We start from the raw sequence: 21,117 nt of genomic DNA on the forward strand, positions 1-21,117 counted from the left end.
TAGCGAGCGTTCCTCTCCGCGGCGTCTTAACATCGGCATCCCGCAGGGCTCCGTCTTAGGTCCCTTGCTGTTCGCATTGTACATCAAAGTCATCGGTTTCTGCCTTGATTCCGATGTTTCCCATCTTATCTATGCGGATGACTTGCAAATTTACAGTCAATGCCACCTCGAGGCGCTCGATTCTTTATCAAACAAGATAAGTGCTAACGCTGAAAGGATAATGGGCCGAGCTGCGCAAAACAGGCTTAAACTCAATGTTAATAAAACCAAAGCAATTGTCATGGGCTCCCCTTACTACATAAATTTACTTCCCTTAACAGCTAACACTTTCATTAATATCGGGGGTGTCCAGGTCAGCTTTGAATCCTCTGTGCGTAATCTGGGATTGGTGCTTGACTCTAAACTCACGTGGAAAGAGCACGTTACACAAGTGTGTAAGCGTGCTCACTCGCTAATGTACAGGCTCTACTTTTTCAGAAAGAGTACCAATCTTAGGTTGCGCAAGCATCTTGTGCAAGCACTCCTATGATCGACTACTATTCTCTTGTATACTGTGACCTGACGCAGGAACTCGACTTAAAACTACAGAGGCTCGTGAACACAGGAATTCGGTACATCTATGGTGTAAGGAGAGATGAGCGCATCTCCCCGTACAGGCGGGAGCTGCAGTGGCTAACCACTGCCGGACGCAGGAAGTAGTTCACAGCTTGTTTCTTACGTAAAATGTTTAACTCGGTCGTACCATCATACGTACTGGCCTTTTTTGACTTCCGCGTCACACTCCGGCCTGTGAGGAGCGAGGTGACACCTCTGGAAATTCCTGCTTTCGCGACCGAGACGCTGAGGAACTCGTTCCATATCAGCGCTTCATACCTATGGAATAACCTGCCATCACACATCAGAAACACTTCATCCACCGTCACTTTCAAAAAACTTGCTAAGGATCACTTTTTTCAACTCGAAAACACATAACTCGTACACAGTCCACACACACACACACACACACCCACACCCACCTACTTTTTCGCTCATTCCACTTTCACTATCGCCTCACTCTCTCACTACACATACTTTAAACATGCCTCAATCTATTATCTATTGTTTTGTTTTCTTTTCTCACTTGTAACACTGCAAACTTATAATCGTACAATATAATGTACGCAAAATAAAACTAATCTAATTCAATCTAATCTAATCTCTCTTTCTCTCTCTCTCTCTCTCTCTCTCTCTCTCTCTCTTTCTCTCTCTCTCTCTCTCTCTCTCTCTTTGCATATGCTGTTGATGAAATGTAGGAGAGTATTCTAGGTTTGAGTTGCTGTTGTGGAAAACGATAGAATAGCTTAGTTTATGCAGATATGCTGGTTTTTTATTCATAATAACGTGGGGTTTTAATTATCAGTTAGCAGATCATTATCAACATAACTGTAGTATCATCACCAGCCAGGTGACAAAGCCCTCAATCGATTTAGCGCGTAGAGGAATTCAAAATTGCGTAGCGTGTATAGCTTTCATGGGCAGCAAATCAGCTAGTCAATTTCCCAAAGACACATTGCAATACAGAGGCGCCGGAGGAACACGAGAATCCTCGCACCGTACAAGTCCTGCATAATGGAGCCCGTGGCCTAGGAGAGGGCCTCAAGGGCTCCGCTCGATGCCACTCGCTGGCATTATCCCGCGCTACAGTATAGTCCTAGATCTACATGCTAATCCCAAGTCGCAGCCCATTAAGTCGTCGTCAACTGTGTGATCCAGCGTCTCAGCGCGCGATATTGCTCGCGAGATACAAATCCCAACACTGGCAATAATGCACGAGCGGCCAATCCCCAGCCGAGGCATATTTTGTGATATGTGATATCTGCATGTGATGATTGCTGTTGATTTTGTTGTAAAGGAGATTTTTTAATCATTGAACGAATCCAACAGAAGCCTTCACAACTCGTCTCCAGACTCATCTAAGTTTTTCCCTTACCACTAGAAATTCTCTCATACAAATCAAAATCAATGCTAGACGAAGTATACCTCGCAGGACATCCCAGGAGATGATCGAGTGCTCCGCTCATTTTCAGATAACGAGCTTCCATTTTTTTCGCGTTATACCCTCCTCGTTTTATTCTTATCACCGCCAGTGGCAAAGCAATGCAGGCATTATCATCCCGGCAGCGGGAAAAGAAAACAAGAGAAAAAAGAATGCGATGAACGCGAGAGAAGAGCCCTCGCGCGTTGATTGAAAATATAATATGGATCAGACTTGCCGGCTCTCTGTAATCGGCTTAATTAAAACAATGCAATTGCGCCTGCCTGGTCGACCGACGCGTACAGGTTCTTGAGATCGTGACGTTATTCGCCCGCAGAAGATGTACGGGCGAGATGCGAGTTTCGCGCAATCGCGTCGATATGACGTGCGAGGAATAATATCAGGACGGAAGTGAACAGCCTCGGTACGATATGAAGCTCACTTACGTTGCCGTGCGTGGGTATGCATCTTTTTCTTTTCTCGGGGTGACTTATGGACGATTTGGGGGATAAAAATTCAAGATGCGTGGAGTTTGTTTGGGTTATTTTGATTTTTTGGATATTCAACGTACTGGGACTTTATTTATTATTCGTCATCTTGTAAATTGGACATTTTCTCAGCTATAAATTTGAAACGTACAATCATAATGATTGCGTTGTTTTCGAATTTGTCGATGTTATTGATTGTAAACTGAGTTTGACAGCCGGTTCAACCTAATTTCCAAATGTTATGGTTTAATTGAAGATGTAACGGTTCAAGTTTTGATGTATTCAAATGGTAATTCTAACACGATTTTGAACTTTGAAATTCCGACCCCAAACGCGGAATCGTGTGGTCCCTAAACTTCTTTATTATCGTTGCACGCGTACTTTTGACACAGATGGCGCTTATTAGAACTATTACTGTTATCATTGTTTCAAATTGAACGATTGGACCAATTACTCATTTTTGCATTTATGAATATTATTGTTATAGGAATACATTAGATAAATCTGGTGTAATTAAAAATAAGAAATATGAACATACACGCAGTATATTCGCGTGAGGTGCTGACGCCGAGTTTCTTAAGTTTCGAGCAAGTAGACGGCAGCAACAGTAGACTGCAGTCTATGAAATGCGTCATAACACACAACTTTCTAAATCTACTTTGGCAGTAATAAGTTTCAGGCTGTACATTATCTTAAATACAATTACACATGTACAAACACCGTTCCCTAACTAGTTGAGCGCGAGAGAGTATTTTGTTATGCAGCGTCTGCAGTCTCACGCTTCTGGCTCTCGCTGTGCGGAGTTCGCATTAATTCGAATATTTGATGGTTCAGAATGCGCTGAAAAATTATCTTTTTTCACTAAAGGCGAAGTTTAGAATTTTATTAATTTTGAAGACGCAGGGCGCGTTTAAGTTTCGAAAGTTTAAATTTACTGCGCCAAGTTTAGCCCAGAAGCAGGTCCGTGAACATTACAAGCAATTATGGTAATCCAAGTATAGTGCAGATAAATCACGACAAACTGTGCTCGTACATTCCCGAATTTTTGTTGACAGATATCAAAAGATTAATTAATGATCAACTTTTGTGTAAAATATTACATTCAGCCTTACAGAAGGGACAATCGTCATTGTTCTAATAACCCCGCGCGACAATTATAAGAGCAGATAATAACCATCGTAGTGAAACGAGTGGAATATTAAAAACGCTGCGACAATATCCGAGCTTGAACGTTTAACTAAAATCAAATCGCCTCTTGTCTGTTACAGTTCAACTTCGTCGGCAAGCTGCTGGGCCCCAAAGGCAATTCCATGAAGCGGCTGCAAGAGGAAACAATGTGCAAGATGGCTGTTCTTGGTAGAGGATCTATGAAGGATAGGCAAAAGGTGAGTTTCCATTATGGTTCGTCGTATTACTCGCGGAGCCCGGCACCTGGCAGATGGAAATTGAAAAGAAGCCCTCGACTCTCGTTTTTTTTTCTGCCAACTCTTTTTAATTTTTTACTTTCGTTTGCGCTCAAAGAAAACTCTCCGGCGTGCGATTGCTCTTGACGGCCTCGTTTCTTTCCTTTTTCGCGTGCCACTCGAGAGCTTCACCGCTCTAGCAAATACTTTGCGTAATTGTTTCGCTACGCCGTGCGCTGCTATAAAAATGAGGAGGTAAGGTCGATCGAACGCTCGCTAATGAACGCGACGAATGGAGATAATGAGTAAGGATTGGTCAGTTTGTCGCGCTTTGCTTCGTGATTTGTGAGACTTATCTGGGGATAATTATTGGGTAACAATTATTTTGCGCCAAAGTTATCGGCTTTTTCCGTGGGAAACGCGCTATCGCGAAACCGGTGCAAAGTTCGGATTTAATTTTGAGATTAGCTCAAAAATTTCTGCACAAGCACGTTATTATTATTATGATGTTTATTTTCGTAAACCTTGCAGCTGCAATATTAAATGATCAATGAGGATTCTACATTAATCCTTTTTGTGAATTTATTGATGGGCTATTTTGAATCAGTTGCTTTTCCATTTCCCATGTTAAAGCTGCACCTGCCGGTCCACTTTGATACAGGATCCCTCCTTTGTCAATACATCGCATGGACCGTTTTTTTCCAATCAAAGAGTCTGCGCTCTGCAAATCGTGAAAGCGAGAGAATTTTTTCCCGTATACCCTTTCGGTCACGGGCACTTTAACCTTTAGCGCTCAAATCATCTGATGGATCTTTTCATTTCGTTAAACTCCGTACGCTACGCGAAATACGCGATCGTGCTCTAAAAACGGCAAAAAATTGTTTTCGTACGTACCTTCAATCAAGTCGAGCATTTATACCAATGCGCGATGTATGTGGCTGATATCCTTAAATATTTAAGTCGACCTAGATTTTACTTTTTTTTCGTCATCATACGCGATCTCGAGAAAATTCACATAAATGAATAAAATGATGAGCAGATCCGAAGGCGATCCGACAACTCGAATTTGTCTTCCGAGCTCTTAAAAGCGTCCTGCAGCGGCTGTTGTAATAGAAATACACGAATTTCGCTCCTCGCGAAAATTCCGGACGACGTCTGTTCTCCAGCGATAAGAGCCGCAAAGTCGTCCGAATCCGCACTCGCGCGGAAGCCGTGACAGCTTTATTGGTCGTAATAATCGCCCGACGGGAAAGAGCAGCAAAACGCGTGTGTCTCGTTTATATGTGTGACTGTGTTTCATAATCCTCAAAATTTCATAGCGACCGTGATTTTGCAAATGCACAGTACTGTATCCTCTGTAAACAAAATTTGCCGAGAGCGCGGAGTGTATTCAAATTCCGCAAAATTAACATCTCAGCGAAAAAAAGGCCGACTAAAAGCTCTCAGTCTTGCCGCGCATCAAGACCACTCGGTAACATTCTCCGCGATATAAGAAGCTCTCGAAAAAGCTCTCGCGCAAAATTATATGCGTAATCAAATTACGTGTGTCGCTCGTCGCGGAATCCGCGACAGGTGTACAGCGCAGCGCACTTTTGCACGGCTGTATACGAAATGCCCTAGAGGCAAAAAAGGCGAAAAAAGCGGCAAAGGGGCTGGGATAAAAGCGCATTTGCATGTGTATATATATATTTTTTTCTCGAGGCCGCGCGTCAGACTCCTCGCATGAAATAAGCAGTCGACGACGACTGTAATTTCGCGCGAGGATATGCGCCGCTGTTAACCTCAAAAACTACTATGAAACTCGGCGGGCGAGAAAAGGCGCTGGGGTGAGGCGAGCGGCCGCAGATAGGAGTATAGCTACTATTGCTCTTCCTCTCTCGTCCGCCCTGGAGGAGGAGAGCCTCACCTCTCTCGCCGCTGATGCTGAGCGCTTTTTCCACTTACGCCTGCTTCTGTGCGCGGGAGAGGCGTCTCTCTCTCTCTCTCTCTCTCTCTCTCTCTCTCTCTCTCTCTCTCTCTCTCTCAGATGCCGACATGGCCTCGCGCTGATGAGCCAACGAACTCCAGCTTTGGGGATGGAGAGATATCTCGCCGGTGAATTTGAATTAGTGGAAATTCGCGAGTTCGCATCACGGGCTGAACTCGCCCACTCTCCGCATACCGACTGCGGGAAATTATTAGATTTGGACGCGATTACTTTGAGAATTGAATTTTTAGCTTCATCATTCGTAAGCTGAGATAGTGAATGCTGATGTAAAATTCAATTTTTCATGTTTACGCAAATTTTTAACGAAGGCTATCCCACGCAAAAAATGTAAATTCCGTTTAAAAAAGCAAAACAGTCTGTAACTGCGCAGAATGCATAAAAAGGGAGGAAAAAATACAACCCCCCGAGAAAAAAGAGAGCTACGCGTGCAGGAATTGAGTAAGCAATAGTGAAACATGCGCGCGTATGAAGAGAGCGCAGAAGCGAAGAAAGAGAGGAAAAAAAGCTCGAGCCGAGTTAGCCGGGACAAGTGCTAGGCGCCGAGGATGAAAAAAAAGAAGCGCGCGAACGCCATCCTCTGATGCATATTTATGACGGAATTAACACGGGATTGCACTTGGCTCGGACACTCGGAGACTGAGATTCGAAATTTTCAAATTCCCCGCTCGTATACCGTCTTTCCTTTTGGGCTGCGCGGCTCTCCGCTTCTTCTTTTTCGCTCCGCAGCCTCGACTTCTCGGTTTCCTGTCTACTTTTAGTGGCCTGTCTCGAGGAAAATTTTCCGTCCCTCTCGCTTTCTCGAGGACTCTTGGGTTTCAGCGTTACTCGGGAGAGTATATAAGGCGAGCCGTGCAGATATCTCCCTCTTTCTCCTCTTCGAGAGATATAATTTCTTTTTTAAAATTTGTTCTTAAGTGATATAATAATGAAAGCCGAGGAGGAAACTTTTATCAGACTCCGATACAGTACTGTAAAAACTACTTTGGCGCTTTCGCGGCTTATTTTTCTTATTTTTCATATGCGTTTATTAAATTTCTTTCGGAAACTCACCTGGCCTGGTATCGCGCGCAGTAATGATTTTTCTAGCTCTGCGTTGGAATTATATAGAGAAACTTATTAACGCGCAACGCTTTATATTTAACTTTTCATTTCGTGGCAAAGCAACTGCACGGCGCAAACGAAATTATTCGACTTTGAAACAGAGAAAGCAATACCTACACGCCAGCACATTTCTGACCTACTCGCACGTGAGGCAGTTGAAGGAAAGCATAGTGGCAGCCAGGAGGAAAAAGCGCGACACGCGTTATAAAATCTCACGTGCAATAACAGAGCGCCGGCGGTGGCAATATTTCCCTCGGAACGCCGCCCTTTCGCACAATGCAAAAGAGGGGGTCAGGCTTTTTACGAGGCGCCGTAAGGAAGAGCCGGTGTCGCCCATCGCTTTACAGCCACCGCTATAGACGAAAGCGCACAGGAGCAATGATGCCCTTCGCCGCGTTGTTAAAGGGCCATTCCGCTGGGCTGTACACCTATGCAAGTTCATCATTTCGCTGCGTGTAAAAAGGAGGCCACTGCGCGAGTATTTTACGAGGGAGATCGACGACGACGACGGCTGTAGGAATGATTCAATTATATGAAAGCGTTGAGATTTGTACTTCGGAGATTGAGATAGTTAATCTTTTATGCGAGGTTGCCGCGTAAAACGCACCCGGGGAATGGTGGTCTTACATTTTAAGTATTTAGCCGTGCGGCTTATGATTAATTCAAGCGAGATTTATGCGTATGCGTTTGCGCGTAGCGCGCAGGAACTTTCTCTCGACGCTCGCGGTGTCGATGAATTATAAATTAAGGTTATTTTTGGGGCTGCGCATTTTAAAGTTGCCGCGCGCTGCGAATATACGTATGATAGCTCGCGCGTCGTTACTATAATTCGAGAGCGGTCGCGAGCGATGAATTTTTTTACATTTATATGAGATTTTTTTACAACCTTTGTAAAAGGTGATATTATATACGCGTCATCGTGTTTTTATACAGACGGGATTATATTAATCGTTTATTACATCGTTAAACATTTTTCGTATAATTTATAAGATAATTATTCGCGAACGTAGAAATGTCTATAAAGAATGGAATCTTTTAAGCTCGAAAAATTAATTGCCTCTTCCCTTCGACGTAGCGCTCGATAGTATCGAATGCAAATTTCCTCTCGAGCGTCTCTCTACAAATTGTTTACCGCCTCTCGAAGACTTTCCGAATAAGCAAACCGCTAAATCGATTAATCAAGTCCCCGAGCACGTAAGAAGCTCTTCTTGCCCGTTATACGCGCAAAAAGTCGCAGGCACAACATACCCTTCCCTCCCTCTCCAAAAGTCCGCAAGATTTATCACGTCAATTAACATGCGCTAAATTCGCTCCTTTTTTCTCTCTCATCCTTCACTTATACGCACGTACACCTATATAAACAGGTCGAAAGGGGTGATTTGTCTTGTCGACGAAGTATCAGCATCAGCATCAGCGTCTGTTATGTCCGCTCTTAAGCGCGCGTTTCGCTTGATTAAGCGTCCGCGAACGTTTTTTATCGCGTCGTGTCCCGTAAAAGCGGCCATCGGCTTACGTAGGCTTTAACAATTCGCGACAGAGCGATAACCATCCGGCGGCACTTGAAGCTCGCGCGTACCGGAGTTAAAATTGCAACGTTTTTCAAGCGCCGCGCACCGCGTGCCGTTTGTTAATGGCGCGGCCCCGCGGGGGAATTTTCATAACCAGTGTCCCTTTCATTTAGCTTGGACGTGAATCTTGTTTTACGTCGGCTCGTATCGTTTTTGCGCGCCACCTGAGTGCGCCGCGCGTTGCGGAGGGAAATTTTTTTCGAAAGGTCCTGGTGTGGTATTTCGATGTGGCTTTCAGTTTTCTCTGCGAAGTGACCGAGAATCCTAGCGTTTCTTGAATGTGTACACGTGATTGCAAGTAGTACGAATCGAATATGGTCAGACGTATGAGAGAGTTAAGCAGCCAGAAATATTGTATACAAATAAAATCCCTTTCTCCATTCGACGTAAGCGTAAGACTCGGAGAAAAACAGCTACAACGCGAAACTCAACGGAACGGGTTGAAGTTCGGCCTGAAAATAATCCAGCTTCAAATTCAACGCGCCGTGCGGAAAAACGCGCGGTCAGGACGAGAGATCCGCGTTCTATTTAACAATGGAGCTCGCGGTGACGCCGTGCGATCGGCCGATAAATTCGCTCTCCTCTCTCTCTCTCTCTCTCTCTCTCTATCTCTCTCTCTCTCTCTCTCTCTCTCTCTCTCTCTCTCTCTCTCTCTCTCTCTCTCTTTCTTTCTTTCTCGGACGGCCAAGCGAGAAAGATTCTGGCCCGTGAATTCGTTGAATAGAAAGGAGGCGCGCGCGTTCGCCTCGAATAATTTAGTAGTGGCTCTTTTTCCCTGCCACTTCTTCCGCGGCGCGCGTCTCTCGGTTTTTCGGTCGCTGCCATTGAATTTTCCCGCAGCATGGCTGTACCGCCTAGAGCGTAACGGCGAATTCGCACGAGGATTATGTGAGCGTCGAGCTTTTCTCTAATCAACTGCGAAATAACGATGTTACTTTGCGAACGTGAGGCAAGAACGCGCGAGACTTTATGTAACAATCGCTCCGGTTGCGTTCCTCGCGGATTTCTTTGTTTCGCGCGTTTAAAGTTTTATTTTATGCTTCCACACAATAGTGTATCTTGTGTAACTGATGAAAGGCATTCCTTTGAAATCCACACGCTGCTAATAAAATCAAGTCGCTGCATTATGCGCCGTCGGGTGAAAATATACTCAGCATTTTTAAATTTAATCCCTTGCCGTAGTAGAGAAAAATTTAAAGTCGTAAAAAGGGCCGCTTCGTAATGCTCTCCATAAAAATGTAAAACTCTACGCGGAGAATATCAACTGTGGCAGTCTGTGCGAAAAATTTTCCCGCAAAAAGCAGCGAGTGCTACATTCGCTTCCGCTGATGCCGCGGTGGTATCGCGCACAAATTATATCAAGGGATGCCAGGCGGCGGCGCAGATAAGAGAGGAGAAAAACGTGTTGCGGATTTACAAGATGCACACTGTCTTTTCTGCTGCTGCTGCAGTGACAGCAACAGCCGAAGAAGAGACGCTTGTTTTCCCGAGAAGAGCACGAGTCGAGAGACATAGAGCGAAACCGTCTACCTCAATCTGTAATGGAGACAATGATTTATCGCTGCAGCGTCGTATTTTCCGTGAACTTTTTATCTTCTTAGCGCGTCTACTCTTCTATATTTCCGTCGATGCATACCCTTTCGTAATACTTTTCTGAACTCTCCCATCAGTTTCACTTCTCTCGATGCTTTCTACGTTGCATACACCTTTCTGCTCTCAAAGATATCTATCACACGGAATACTTTTGGTTCCTCCATTTTTATCCGCGAATCGATGTTCTCTACATACCATAAATTATGCTAAATTAATAATGCATAATTAATTGCTTCAATCAATAAAGTAATATTCAAAGGATATTCAAACTCTATCACCACCTGGTATTCATCCACGTGATATCAAACTTTAATATAAAAGCGTAAAAATTGATTAAATCAAGTCTCAAAGGAAAACACAGCTCGATCTAATTCACGAGTCGTCCGTGAGAAATCCTCCCCTCGAATGAAATCCAGAGCAATAAAAAAAATCCAGCCCCTAACTCAATATTTCCATCGTTGTATTCAGCCAACCCCGGATATAGACTCTTGCTCCGGCGCGTCTCTTTTATCTCGGGAGTTCTGTAATGTCTCGCAAGCGACTCAATAAGATCTCACTCCCGACGCCTTCGCCCGCTGCGTCGCGGGATCTCGCGAGTAAAGCCTGGGCACACGTACGTGTGCATGTAGGTACGCGCGCCGCGGGAATGCCGATATATCGACTCGGCCAACTTCCGTTGCACCTCACTCCCTCTTGCTATATATTTTCACCGGATAGCGCAGCTGTATTTTCTTTTATTTTACATTATTATTATCACCGCTTTTTTCATCTTTTTCGTCCCTCCGAAAACTGTTCTTCCTCTAAATTCAAATTTTAGAGTTTCGTCACACTCTGATTTAATAGCCGATATGAATTACAAGTTCGAAACAACACCAAAAATAAAACTCATCGCAGGAAGGGAAGTGACAAACGGCAACGCGGGCACAATCAAATGTGATAAATTAGACTCCCACGTCGTATCGACAAGCAAAGCGCGAAAAGAATAAGAAGAAAAAAAGAGAACGGTCACGCGACACATTGTGTCCCGATGCTCATATTTCGTGAACCACACGCGCCGAGACGTGGGTTATACACGAAAGCGCAAGTGCGAGGGAAAAAGAAACTTTTGAAAAAGCAAAATGAATGCCGGCGAACAAAACGAGCCAGAGCGAAAATTGCCTTTCCCGCCGCCGCCGCGCGCGCACTTACGAAGAGCTCTCCATTCATCGCTTTGTGCTGACCGAGTCACGCGAGCGATTTGAGGAAAAGTCCGCCTCGTCTTTTCCGTATAAAACGGGAGAACGTCACACCCCCCGGAGGGAATTTATTGGCCGGACCTCGCATTGTATTAACGCAGCCGGCATTGTTGTTCCACGCGGGCGCGATTTTCGAAAAGACAGTGAGCTATGCGTAAACGCGCGTTTGCATGGCACTCGCGCATTATGTGGCGGATTTTCGCATGCGCAAACAGCGTCGAGATCGCTCGACTAGATACCCACAATAGTGCAAGCGCGGCTCACTGGGTTAATGGTAATTCTATTGGAATAGAATCACTTTCTGTCGCGCCTCCGTGCGTGTGCGCGCGAGCTTCGATTTTATATTTTCTGCGTAGATAATTTGTATTTTTTTTATTGTGGGATCAGTACTTGCTTAGCGAAGGCTGCAACAGTCGACGTTGATAGTCTAATTAAATGGAAACGTTCCGTTTAAAGGAAAACTTTTAAATAAGACTGCTTCGAAGTTCGAATAAAACTAAACAGAGCTTTAATCAAGCTAACGAGCTTTTTCAATCGTACTCCACTTCCCATGTAACGTAATCTCATCCCCGCGAGCGATTACTTGATTTCCCTGTCACAAGATCGTCGACGCCGCACGCAAGCCCTCCATTAAAGCAATATAACCATCGTCTTTCAGGAAGAGGATCTGCGCAAGAGTCTCGACCCCAAGTACGCGCACTTGTCGGACGACCTGCATGTCGAGATCACGGCTCTTGCTCCGCCAGCCGAGGCCCACGCTCGTATCGCCTTTGCTTTAGCCGAGGTTCGCAAGTATCTCATTCCCGATAACAACGACAATATCCGCCAGGAGCAGATGCGCGAGATGGAACTGACCGTCGACGAGCCCATTGAAGAGAGACGACCCAGTGCTCGTGGAGGTATCCTCAGGCCTGTCTCCAGACCCGGACCACCCGGACCACCGATGCGCGGACCTACTGCTAGACGTGAGTTGGCTCAACGCTTTGGAAGCTTACTTTTTCTTTTTTATCGAGATAATAACGATGGTAATTACGCGTGACTGTTCAGCAGCGATTCTTCCTCCGCCGCCACCGTCCCGAGGACCAGCCGCTCGGCCTATTCCAGCTAAGACCAAGGTCTTCTCGATCTTGGATCGTGCTCGCGTTGCTATGGATCAAAGCTATGGGTGAGTTTATTTTTTTCAAATACGTTTCTCAAACGTGTTATTTTTTAAAATATAAATCAAAAACAATATTCGATTCAACTATGCAAACATAATGATCTCTCTGTCGACGCTCCAATAGGTACGACTCGGCCCCAGCACCACCAGCCAGTCGTTCGTCTCACCATGACTACGATTATCACGGCTCCTCAAGCAGCAGCCGATATGGCTCTGGTGATCGTCATTACTCGTCATCTAACACGTGAGTAGCGCGCTAACGAAGCTTGCAGGCTTTATTGCCGAGTGATCCGCCTCGAGCATCATCCCTCCGATATCCATTTCTAATGATACCCGTTGAATGAATTTCTGCTGACGTTATAGCGATAATTCACGCGTAATACTTGAAAAATATTCCTACTAGTCGAAACGCTCAGATATATTTCTCAGCATTTACGTAGGATTGGTTTTATCCACCAGAACTTTTTTCATGAATGCTTGATGCAATACCTTCGCTCGGTACCTCCCAAACGTTATATATCCTTTCCAAACTTTCCGTATACTTTGAATGATATCCCAAAGAAGTCGTATCATAAGGCGATGTTAAAAAGTCCAATGCCGTGCCCTTAAACAAGTCGACTTATTTCCTGATATTAAAATATCCTACCAATAACGGCCACTTCGAGCAACTTTATCCACTTCCCTGTCTTTCCAGCAGCGAGTAGCAGCAAGTCGAGTCTCTAATTTGGCATCGCGCTTGTTCAACAGGTTGCCAACCGTTGTACCGCGTAATAGAGTTGTCATCTGCATCTGTGACGAAAAATGCGTAACGATATAACTGGCATTGACGCAAAAAGCGTATTTACAACTATCGGTGGACACTTCATTCGTTCTTTTATCCAAAGCAAAGCTAGAAACTTTATACACTCTAAAATACTGCTCTGACAACCGATATGAGAGCGTATAAAACACTCCGCGAACTTCTTCAGAGTCGGCTTTCTTGCGAATGCTTGCACGGACTGCTTAACCCGTTTCGCAAATTCGGCCAAAAGTTTTGTCCGAGAATAGCAAAGATACATGAGAGATTAATAGAAAATCCATAGTTCCGGGAGGAATAAAGTCGGAGCGTAGCGATTCCTCGCAATTAATCAGAAGGACGGATGTTCCTTACTTCGGATATTCGACTCTCCTTGAGTAAAACGAGGCCAAACCGATTCCAATATCGGCTTACGTACGGCCAAAGGAATAAGTTTGTAAAGAATTGCTCCAACTTGTCGCGCGCGCGAACCTATTCCTCGCTCCTCTTTCCCAAACCCCCGCACATCTCTTCCTTTCGTCTTCTTTTCTGGGCCGCTTTTTCATTCTCAAAAATCTAGCGTTATCATCCACCAGCAACCTTGAAACTCGAGCGGCGTGTATAGATGAGCAACCCGAATTTTTTTGTCACAGACTCTCGACGTAGGTCGCATGTTTGTTATTTTAATGCGACGCTGATCTCGAACTTCTTACGTGTCAGAGAAAGATAAATTCTCTGATCGATTATTTTCAGTGCGAAGGAAACTGGACGCAGAAAAGTACGAAGCTTCGTGCCGACAAAAAGAAGTAGACGGAATAAAAATTCCCAGCCTTAGCCGCATTACATTTGCATGAAAACACGCAGTTCCTCTTTCTACCACGTCGTACCTCGCTTTCTTCCGCTCTGGTATATCGTCGAATTGACTCACAATTTCCCTGCTTCCTTTTCAACAGCGACGACATGTACCCACCACCGCCGTCCTCGAGGTATGCAGGTGGAGGCGGTAGCTCCTATGACTATGAGGATGACGCCGGTCCTCCTCACAGCTCCTCCCACGACTACTACGATGCTCCGGATTATCCAGGTAAATCCATTTTTCAACACTTCAAGAACTGCTACTCGCGCGAGCTGGCGGGAATGTAGGTTACTACGCGGGAAGAGCTAGAAGTGCAAAAATAAAAACCCTCGAGTCGGTGTGCTTTATTTATTTAAGATGCGAGGAGACGCGAACATGTGACTTCGCGCGATCTCTTGTGATATTATATATATATATATATATATATATATATATGTGTGTGTGTGTGTGTGTGTGTATATATAGATACTTTCCTTTTGTGTTCTTTCAACGCATTTTTTTCGATTGCTTTTATGTACCGTTAGAGTTATCGATATCCTATTTGACATAACGCGCGAAAGAAAGCTAGTTAAAATAATTGGTATTATTCTACATTCTTTTTTTCCTGAATATTTATGAGAAATGTGTATCATGCGTTGAAGCAGTAAACAGTATCGAAATGTAAATAATTTTAATTGTCCCGTTTTTTATATTTATCATTAATTTGCATACGGATGACTGCATTTCTCGTCGTTTTATTGCTGCTTTTTGAAATAAAAAGATATTTATCGTCGTATTTAGATAAAAATAAGCTGGTTCTTTAAATTATCTTTTACTTCTTAAACACGCCAATGTAATCAAATTTCAAAATACCAATTTATAGTTTATGCTTATTGCGATGTTTTTTTATCAATTATTTTTTATGGGCGCGTAAATCAATCAATCTCTTTATATTAAGTTAAATGTAAACAAATTATTCAATTTCTAAGTCTTTAATACCACTAACTTCCTGCTCTTCCACGCTTTTTTATCTAAATAAATGGCAGTATGTGTTTTACAATTATTAACACGACTATCTTAATCGAACTTTTATTTAAAATACTCAGCGAGTTTGACACTTTTAGATTGAAAGAGAGTCTATAAAATATTCAAATAAATCTCATTAATGTATAAACTTTCTTTAGTATGTAATTACGTATAATTTAATATTGTTTATTCAGGCTGATAATGAGTAATTAAATCGACCACTATACACAAGCTATAAATTCTCAGCAAACGAGAAAGTCAAGCTTTTAATCATTGCAAACGTGTCATTATATTAATTAAATAATGATATTGAAAATCATGTCATAAAGCGACGTTCAAGTTGCATAAAATAAACAAAAGTGATCTTCATGTACTAATTAATAACTTTTAAACATCCTGCATAATTCAAGTTCAACGATCGATGAAATTCGCTGAGGACTCATCTAGCCGCGCATGGAAATCATACAAGACAACAACAACCGGAACTGGGGGCTCGGGTGCAAGCTCGCGCTATCGAGCTGCCCCTTACTCACGCCCCTCTAAGTAAACTTCACTGCGGCTAATGCGGGCCCTAACTAATTTGACATACACATTCAGGGGCAAAAGCGCGTCGTAATTTTCATTGTCATTACTGAAATAGTAGTGACGGCCTGATACTTTATTTTCCTAGAGCAGTGTATCTTTTTTAAAAACTGATGTAATGTTTAATATTCTCTTCGATTGAATTGACTGAAGTGAATGTATAGTTTTACATTTAAATAAATGTAGTTTAATGATCAAAAAGCTGTATTCGATTATAGGAGCAAATCAACTTTAATTTTGAAAAGCATGCAATAAAAAACCATAATGATTCTGCTTCCTTAACCAAGCAATTACAAAATGACAATGAGTTTAAAATTTACAAAAAAATAATTCGTATTTAATAATACTTTGACGTAAAACTTCTTGATTTCCAATGTAACTAGCGCTATCAACTAATTAAAAAACACACGATAATAAAAAATAGATGATTTTCATGTTTCGATGAAGATTTATTGCCATCTATAAATAATAAAAGTATCAAATCACAGTTAAAAAAGCAACTGGTGCATAATTAATCATTCCTTCGACATTCGCTATTAAATATTTAATGTGAAATTAATTAAAGCGAATACTTTAATATGAATTTTAGTACAAAATATCAATAAAATCTAAATCCTCATCGTTGCACGATATCCCGTTAAAACCTTGTAATCCCTCCCTACGCGGCAGCGACAAGGATAAGAGAGAGAGAGAGAGAGAGAGAGAGAGAGAGAGAGAGAGAGAGAGAGAGAGAGAGAGAGAGAGAGAGAGAGAGAGAGAGAGAGAGAGAGAGAGAGAGAGAGAGAGAGAGAGAGAGAGAGAGAGAGAGAGAGAGAGAGAGAGAGTAATCTAACACTGGGGAGCCTAGATAAGATCAAGAGGATCGCATGCCTGCCGCGAAGAAACTAATCAAAGTGCTGCATACAATATAAACATTTTAACGAGTTTGAAATGTTGCTTTATATGGCTTTAAATACTAATGAAAATGGCAATATTTTCATGGTGCAAAATTAAATAAAAATAATGAACGTTTATACTCTATTTGTTATCGTTCATGTACGCCAACAGCTTGCCTGGTCATAGGAAAAAATGAATAACGAAGAGAATACAAACTAATTATAATTATAATGTCATTTCTGTAATACAACGATTAAACAATTGTGTATAATTAATTTTTTATAGTACATAACATACAATATAGCTTTGACAGCGTTAATAAATAATTTTGTAGTAGTGTACTGTATCCTTTTACCAGCGAAAATACATTAAACATGTTTAGTAATTTTATTAAGTCATGTAAACGGTTCTCAATATTAGCAGTGACGCGATAATAAAATAAGTAGTAATTAAAAATAGATCAATGTATCCCACTCAACAGTTTAAATGTCATGTACGTAAGCATCTAAACACACAAAGCTTTCTTTAAGAGGAAGCAAAACTAAGCGTCAAATATGTTTTTCCCAATGCAATACAAGATCGCATAAAATAATACTTTAGGGCGCAGTTAAAAGCCTATAACAAAATTTATACAGTAGTCACTCATTTTTTACCTCTTATTTTATGTAATAACAGACAAAATAAAGTAAACAAAATAAATATTGCATATCATATATTTCCTGTCCACTAAAAATTGCCTTTTGACCAAGTACGATAACTCCTCTCCAGGGTGAAAATTTCTATGCTATTGGATTAAATAATATTTACACGAAATTCGCATATACATACTCCTCTACAGGAACAATGGCATATTTTAAATTATTAAAAAGTGATGAGTATAAACATTTTAACCAAGTTAGCATAATTTTATATGGTTATAGTAATGTTTTCAACGAACTCGTACATTTATAATAAAAAGTTTCTTTGTAACAAAACTAATATTTTGAATTATTTACTTTTTGAACAAAATATTTAAAGAGTAAAAAGATTTTACTGTAAAATCATTTATTAGTTAATTTGTATAAAATATTTATATCTGACTAGATTAATAATATATAAATAAATTTGCATGTGCTTATAATCTATCTAATATTAATTAAAACAAAAAAATTCTTTATCTCGTTTGAGATAATAGTTGATTTCTTATTTAGTTAATTTTCAATTAATGTGGCGTAACGGTATTTATTTTTGTGGTTAAATAAAATTTGATCTAGTCGAGATATTTTGATTTTTAAACATTGTATAATATTTTATAAATTAATAAATATTTAATCATTTAATATTTTCATATTTATCAAAACTTTATTATCATAAATTGCTTCAATTAATTCCGCCTACAGCTTCTTTTAAAGATACAAACCAAAAGTGTTTAACATAAACACAACGAAAGAATTAAACGCACTATCTGTGCTACCCGATATTAAAGGTAAAGAGTCTTAATTCCTTAAATATTATTACAACCAATCAATGAATACATGTATTCGAGAAACTTGTATTTTATTCGACATGTTTTAGCTGCAACTGATGTTGAATCTATAAAATATTTATATCAAGTACATCACTTTAATACATTATTAAAAATCTAAAGTATACCTAAATTTTTTACTATTAGTTTGTAATATTGAGTGTGTTCATCTGCCTAACCCTTTGAAAATCAGCCTTCCAAAGCCATTAATTATTCTATATATTGGTTTGTTGATCATCTATTCTGTCGTTTCACAATCTAACGTGCATCTATTTTTCTTTCAAAATATTTGTTTGAAAAAGAAAGATAGCAAATCTGGATTCCCTACTTACCGCAAATTTACGCAACGCCTTTATCTTGCTGATTATATTTTTGAATCTTTGAAACGGTCAAAACCGGAAGCGTGATTAATCGCATCAAGCAATCATGTTAACTTCAAAGGGTTAAGTGCAGCATCATGAAATTCCGGTGTCTAATTGTATTTTAACACCATGTATTCTTGTCAGGTGTACAGACTATCGTGGCAGAAGGTGTGGGTGCGCGTTCCTGCGACCTAAAGTCTTGGTGTCCGATTGAGCCTTGGACCATAAAGTGCTATGACGTAAGTATGACGCTGAGGTGCGCGTTTTTTACTTTGACGCGCGCAATCTGCGACTGGTAGTCGATACGCTTTAGAGATATTTGTCTGTAGACCTTTGGTGTCTACAGTTTGCAACAAATGGAATTTTTTTGGTGTTTTTCTACTAATTTCTTTCGCCCGTATAAATTGATCAGCTTTTAAAAAACTTGAATATATTTATTAAAGTTTGGACGACGATACGTTGAAAAGTCATACTTACAAAAACTAGACTCACAATGCTAATTTTAGGAACCCCAATACTGACTATTGTTTTAAAATGTACAAATTGCTCCCAACTAGAAAGATATCTTTGTAGCCGGAGAACGCTTTTCGTGCATTCCTGAACATCAGGCAATGAAGCTACTGCAGAAGGTGAAAATTATGGAAATTCAATACGTACACTTTCCATAGTTTTATAATTTATTAATTTATTATTTTCAGTTACTCATTACGCAACATAGTTTTAAGTGCATTTCTGTTCGATTTATTTATTATTTCCATATATTCCGATTATTATTCATCGCGACACAATTCAGCGATAACTGTTTTTATGTTCGTGAAGGTGAAAAGCGTCGTTTTTAAAAAATAGCCGATTATCTCGAATTCAGCAATCTTTTTTGCTTTCAACTCAATTAATCTCATTATTATCCGCAATATTACCAGTTGATAAATAAAATGCAAAGTCCTTTGGAAATGTGCGTAAAATGCGTTGCCATTCACAAGTGATTAAATTTGAAACAATGCCTTGAATTTCACAATGCGCATCGCGTTTAAAAAGTTCGGAAATGTATCTCGACCGTGCACATGCATTCAAAAATGAACAAATAAATGCAATCTTTGCTCACGCGTATCATGCGCCGATTGATAAGCACTTTTATAACCGACAACGAATTATCGCAAATCCTTGCGAGCATAAAAACAGTTACAAAGTCACAAGAAAGCGGTTATCGAAAAAATAAAACTATCGTACTTCACTCCCGTTAACCCGACTCCGCATCGTCGCAATTGATATACAATCAAACTCACCCAACTCCATTAGCATCGCGGAGCTGCGCAACAAACCAAAACCGTCCCGCGGAAGAATGGGGTTACGCTCCAAAATTCTAGGTCGCACACGGCCGAGCGCGACGCAGCTTAATTGAGTGTCAACGACTGGGATACGTAACGTTATCGGAGGCTGCGCCGGTAAGACGTTCTGACACGTGTCCAGCTAATCGTAAATTCCTATATTAATATAACTCGCGAAAAGCCGTGTCAATATGCGACGCATGCGAAATTGCAAAGGCGAAACGTATAATATGCTGTAATCAGCTCTTGGCTTCTTACGTCGACGGCGTTAATTGCGCGCTTTGTGCCGGCTATGGAATTAACGGCTATTCGTACTTTGACGCGCCCCCTTTCATTCGGTGCCGCGTACACCGCCCTTCTCCAATTTTGCATTGGTGAATGTAGTTCAGCCGGTTCTCACTCACGGTGTCTAACTTCGTGGGTTTAAGGGGGGATGAATTCGAAGGGTCTTGTTAATCATCGGCAAGGCAAGACGCGCAGCGCACTGCTGTTTTGGTCGATGTAACACTTTGTAAAGTGGTTGATTAGTTGATTGCTTCTGATCGCTCGTAAACTGTTTAACGATGTGTTATGCGCATAGTTAAATTTAGTTCAACATTGGGAATGCTTCATGTTCCGTGAATCGATTTTACGTAGGTATATTGAACGCAAGATTGTTGTTTAAATTTTCGTATTGTATAACATCAGTCAGTAAATCATGTTCGTGTCTATACCCTTTGAAACAATAGGAATGTTGTAAATCATTCAAGTAATATAGATTGATCTATATCGCGGCTACGTGAAGACCCCAAGGGATTTACCGACCGGTTCGCGGGTTATGACTAGCTGGTGCAACCGAATATATAACTGGGACGTGCACAACGTACGAAAAATATTAATTTATCATGCAAGGGGAATAATGATGTTCGATAATCACGGAGACTTTCAATTCTGAAATTCAAAAACATTTCTAACGAAATTGAATTTTTAATGAAAAGTGTTAATCATCATCCTTCATTTTCATCGTCAACATAAATCGGCATTATTCATCAAATATTTTATTGATTTATATTAATTTACATTTATCTTGTTTATTTTTAGGTTTGGATTATTTTTTAGTGATGCTATGCATTATTGTTACATTTTTCACTAATGTGCCTTATATGTTTAGTCAAAAATGCTCACTCGACTGGGACTTGCTCAAGGTGGATGATCCTCAATTTTTACTACAGAATATATTGAAAATAAATTTATTGTATAATGTAAATAATATAAAAAAATTTAAGATAAATTTATTTTTCTATA

The 21,117-nt window shown here is 41.1% G+C and overlaps 1 protein-coding gene across 12 annotated transcripts in view; it reads left to right on the plus strand.

Moving 5' to 3' along the window:
• Positions 1 to 21,117, plus strand: part of LOC100118435 (KH domain-containing, RNA-binding, signal transduction-associated protein 2) — a 102,079-nt gene extending 80,962 nt beyond the window's left edge. For 2 of the 12 annotated variants that reach the window (XM_008207505.4, XM_008207508.4), the window contains 8 exons: positions 3,771 to 3,887; positions 12,048 to 12,354; positions 12,437 to 12,554; positions 12,673 to 12,792; positions 14,277 to 14,407; positions 18,653 to 18,747; positions 19,066 to 19,137; positions 20,984 to 21,112. In XM_008207505.4, the coding sequence (XP_008205727.1) occupies positions 3,771 to 3,887; positions 12,048 to 12,354; positions 12,437 to 12,554; positions 12,673 to 12,792; positions 14,277 to 14,407; positions 18,653 to 18,747; positions 19,066 to 19,137; positions 20,984 to 21,025 (1,002 nt within the window). In that variant the 3' untranslated portion in view covers positions 21,026 to 21,112. The other 10 variants (XM_032596122.1, XM_003426149.5, XR_004226422.2 and 7 more) reach the window with 9 other exon arrangements.

The sequence above is a fragment of the Nasonia vitripennis genome, chromosome 1 (genome assembly GCF_009193385.2).
Source record: "Nasonia vitripennis strain AsymCx chromosome 1, Nvit_psr_1.1, whole genome shotgun sequence".
Taxonomy (NCBI): Eukaryota; Metazoa; Arthropoda; class Insecta; order Hymenoptera; family Pteromalidae; genus Nasonia; species Nasonia vitripennis.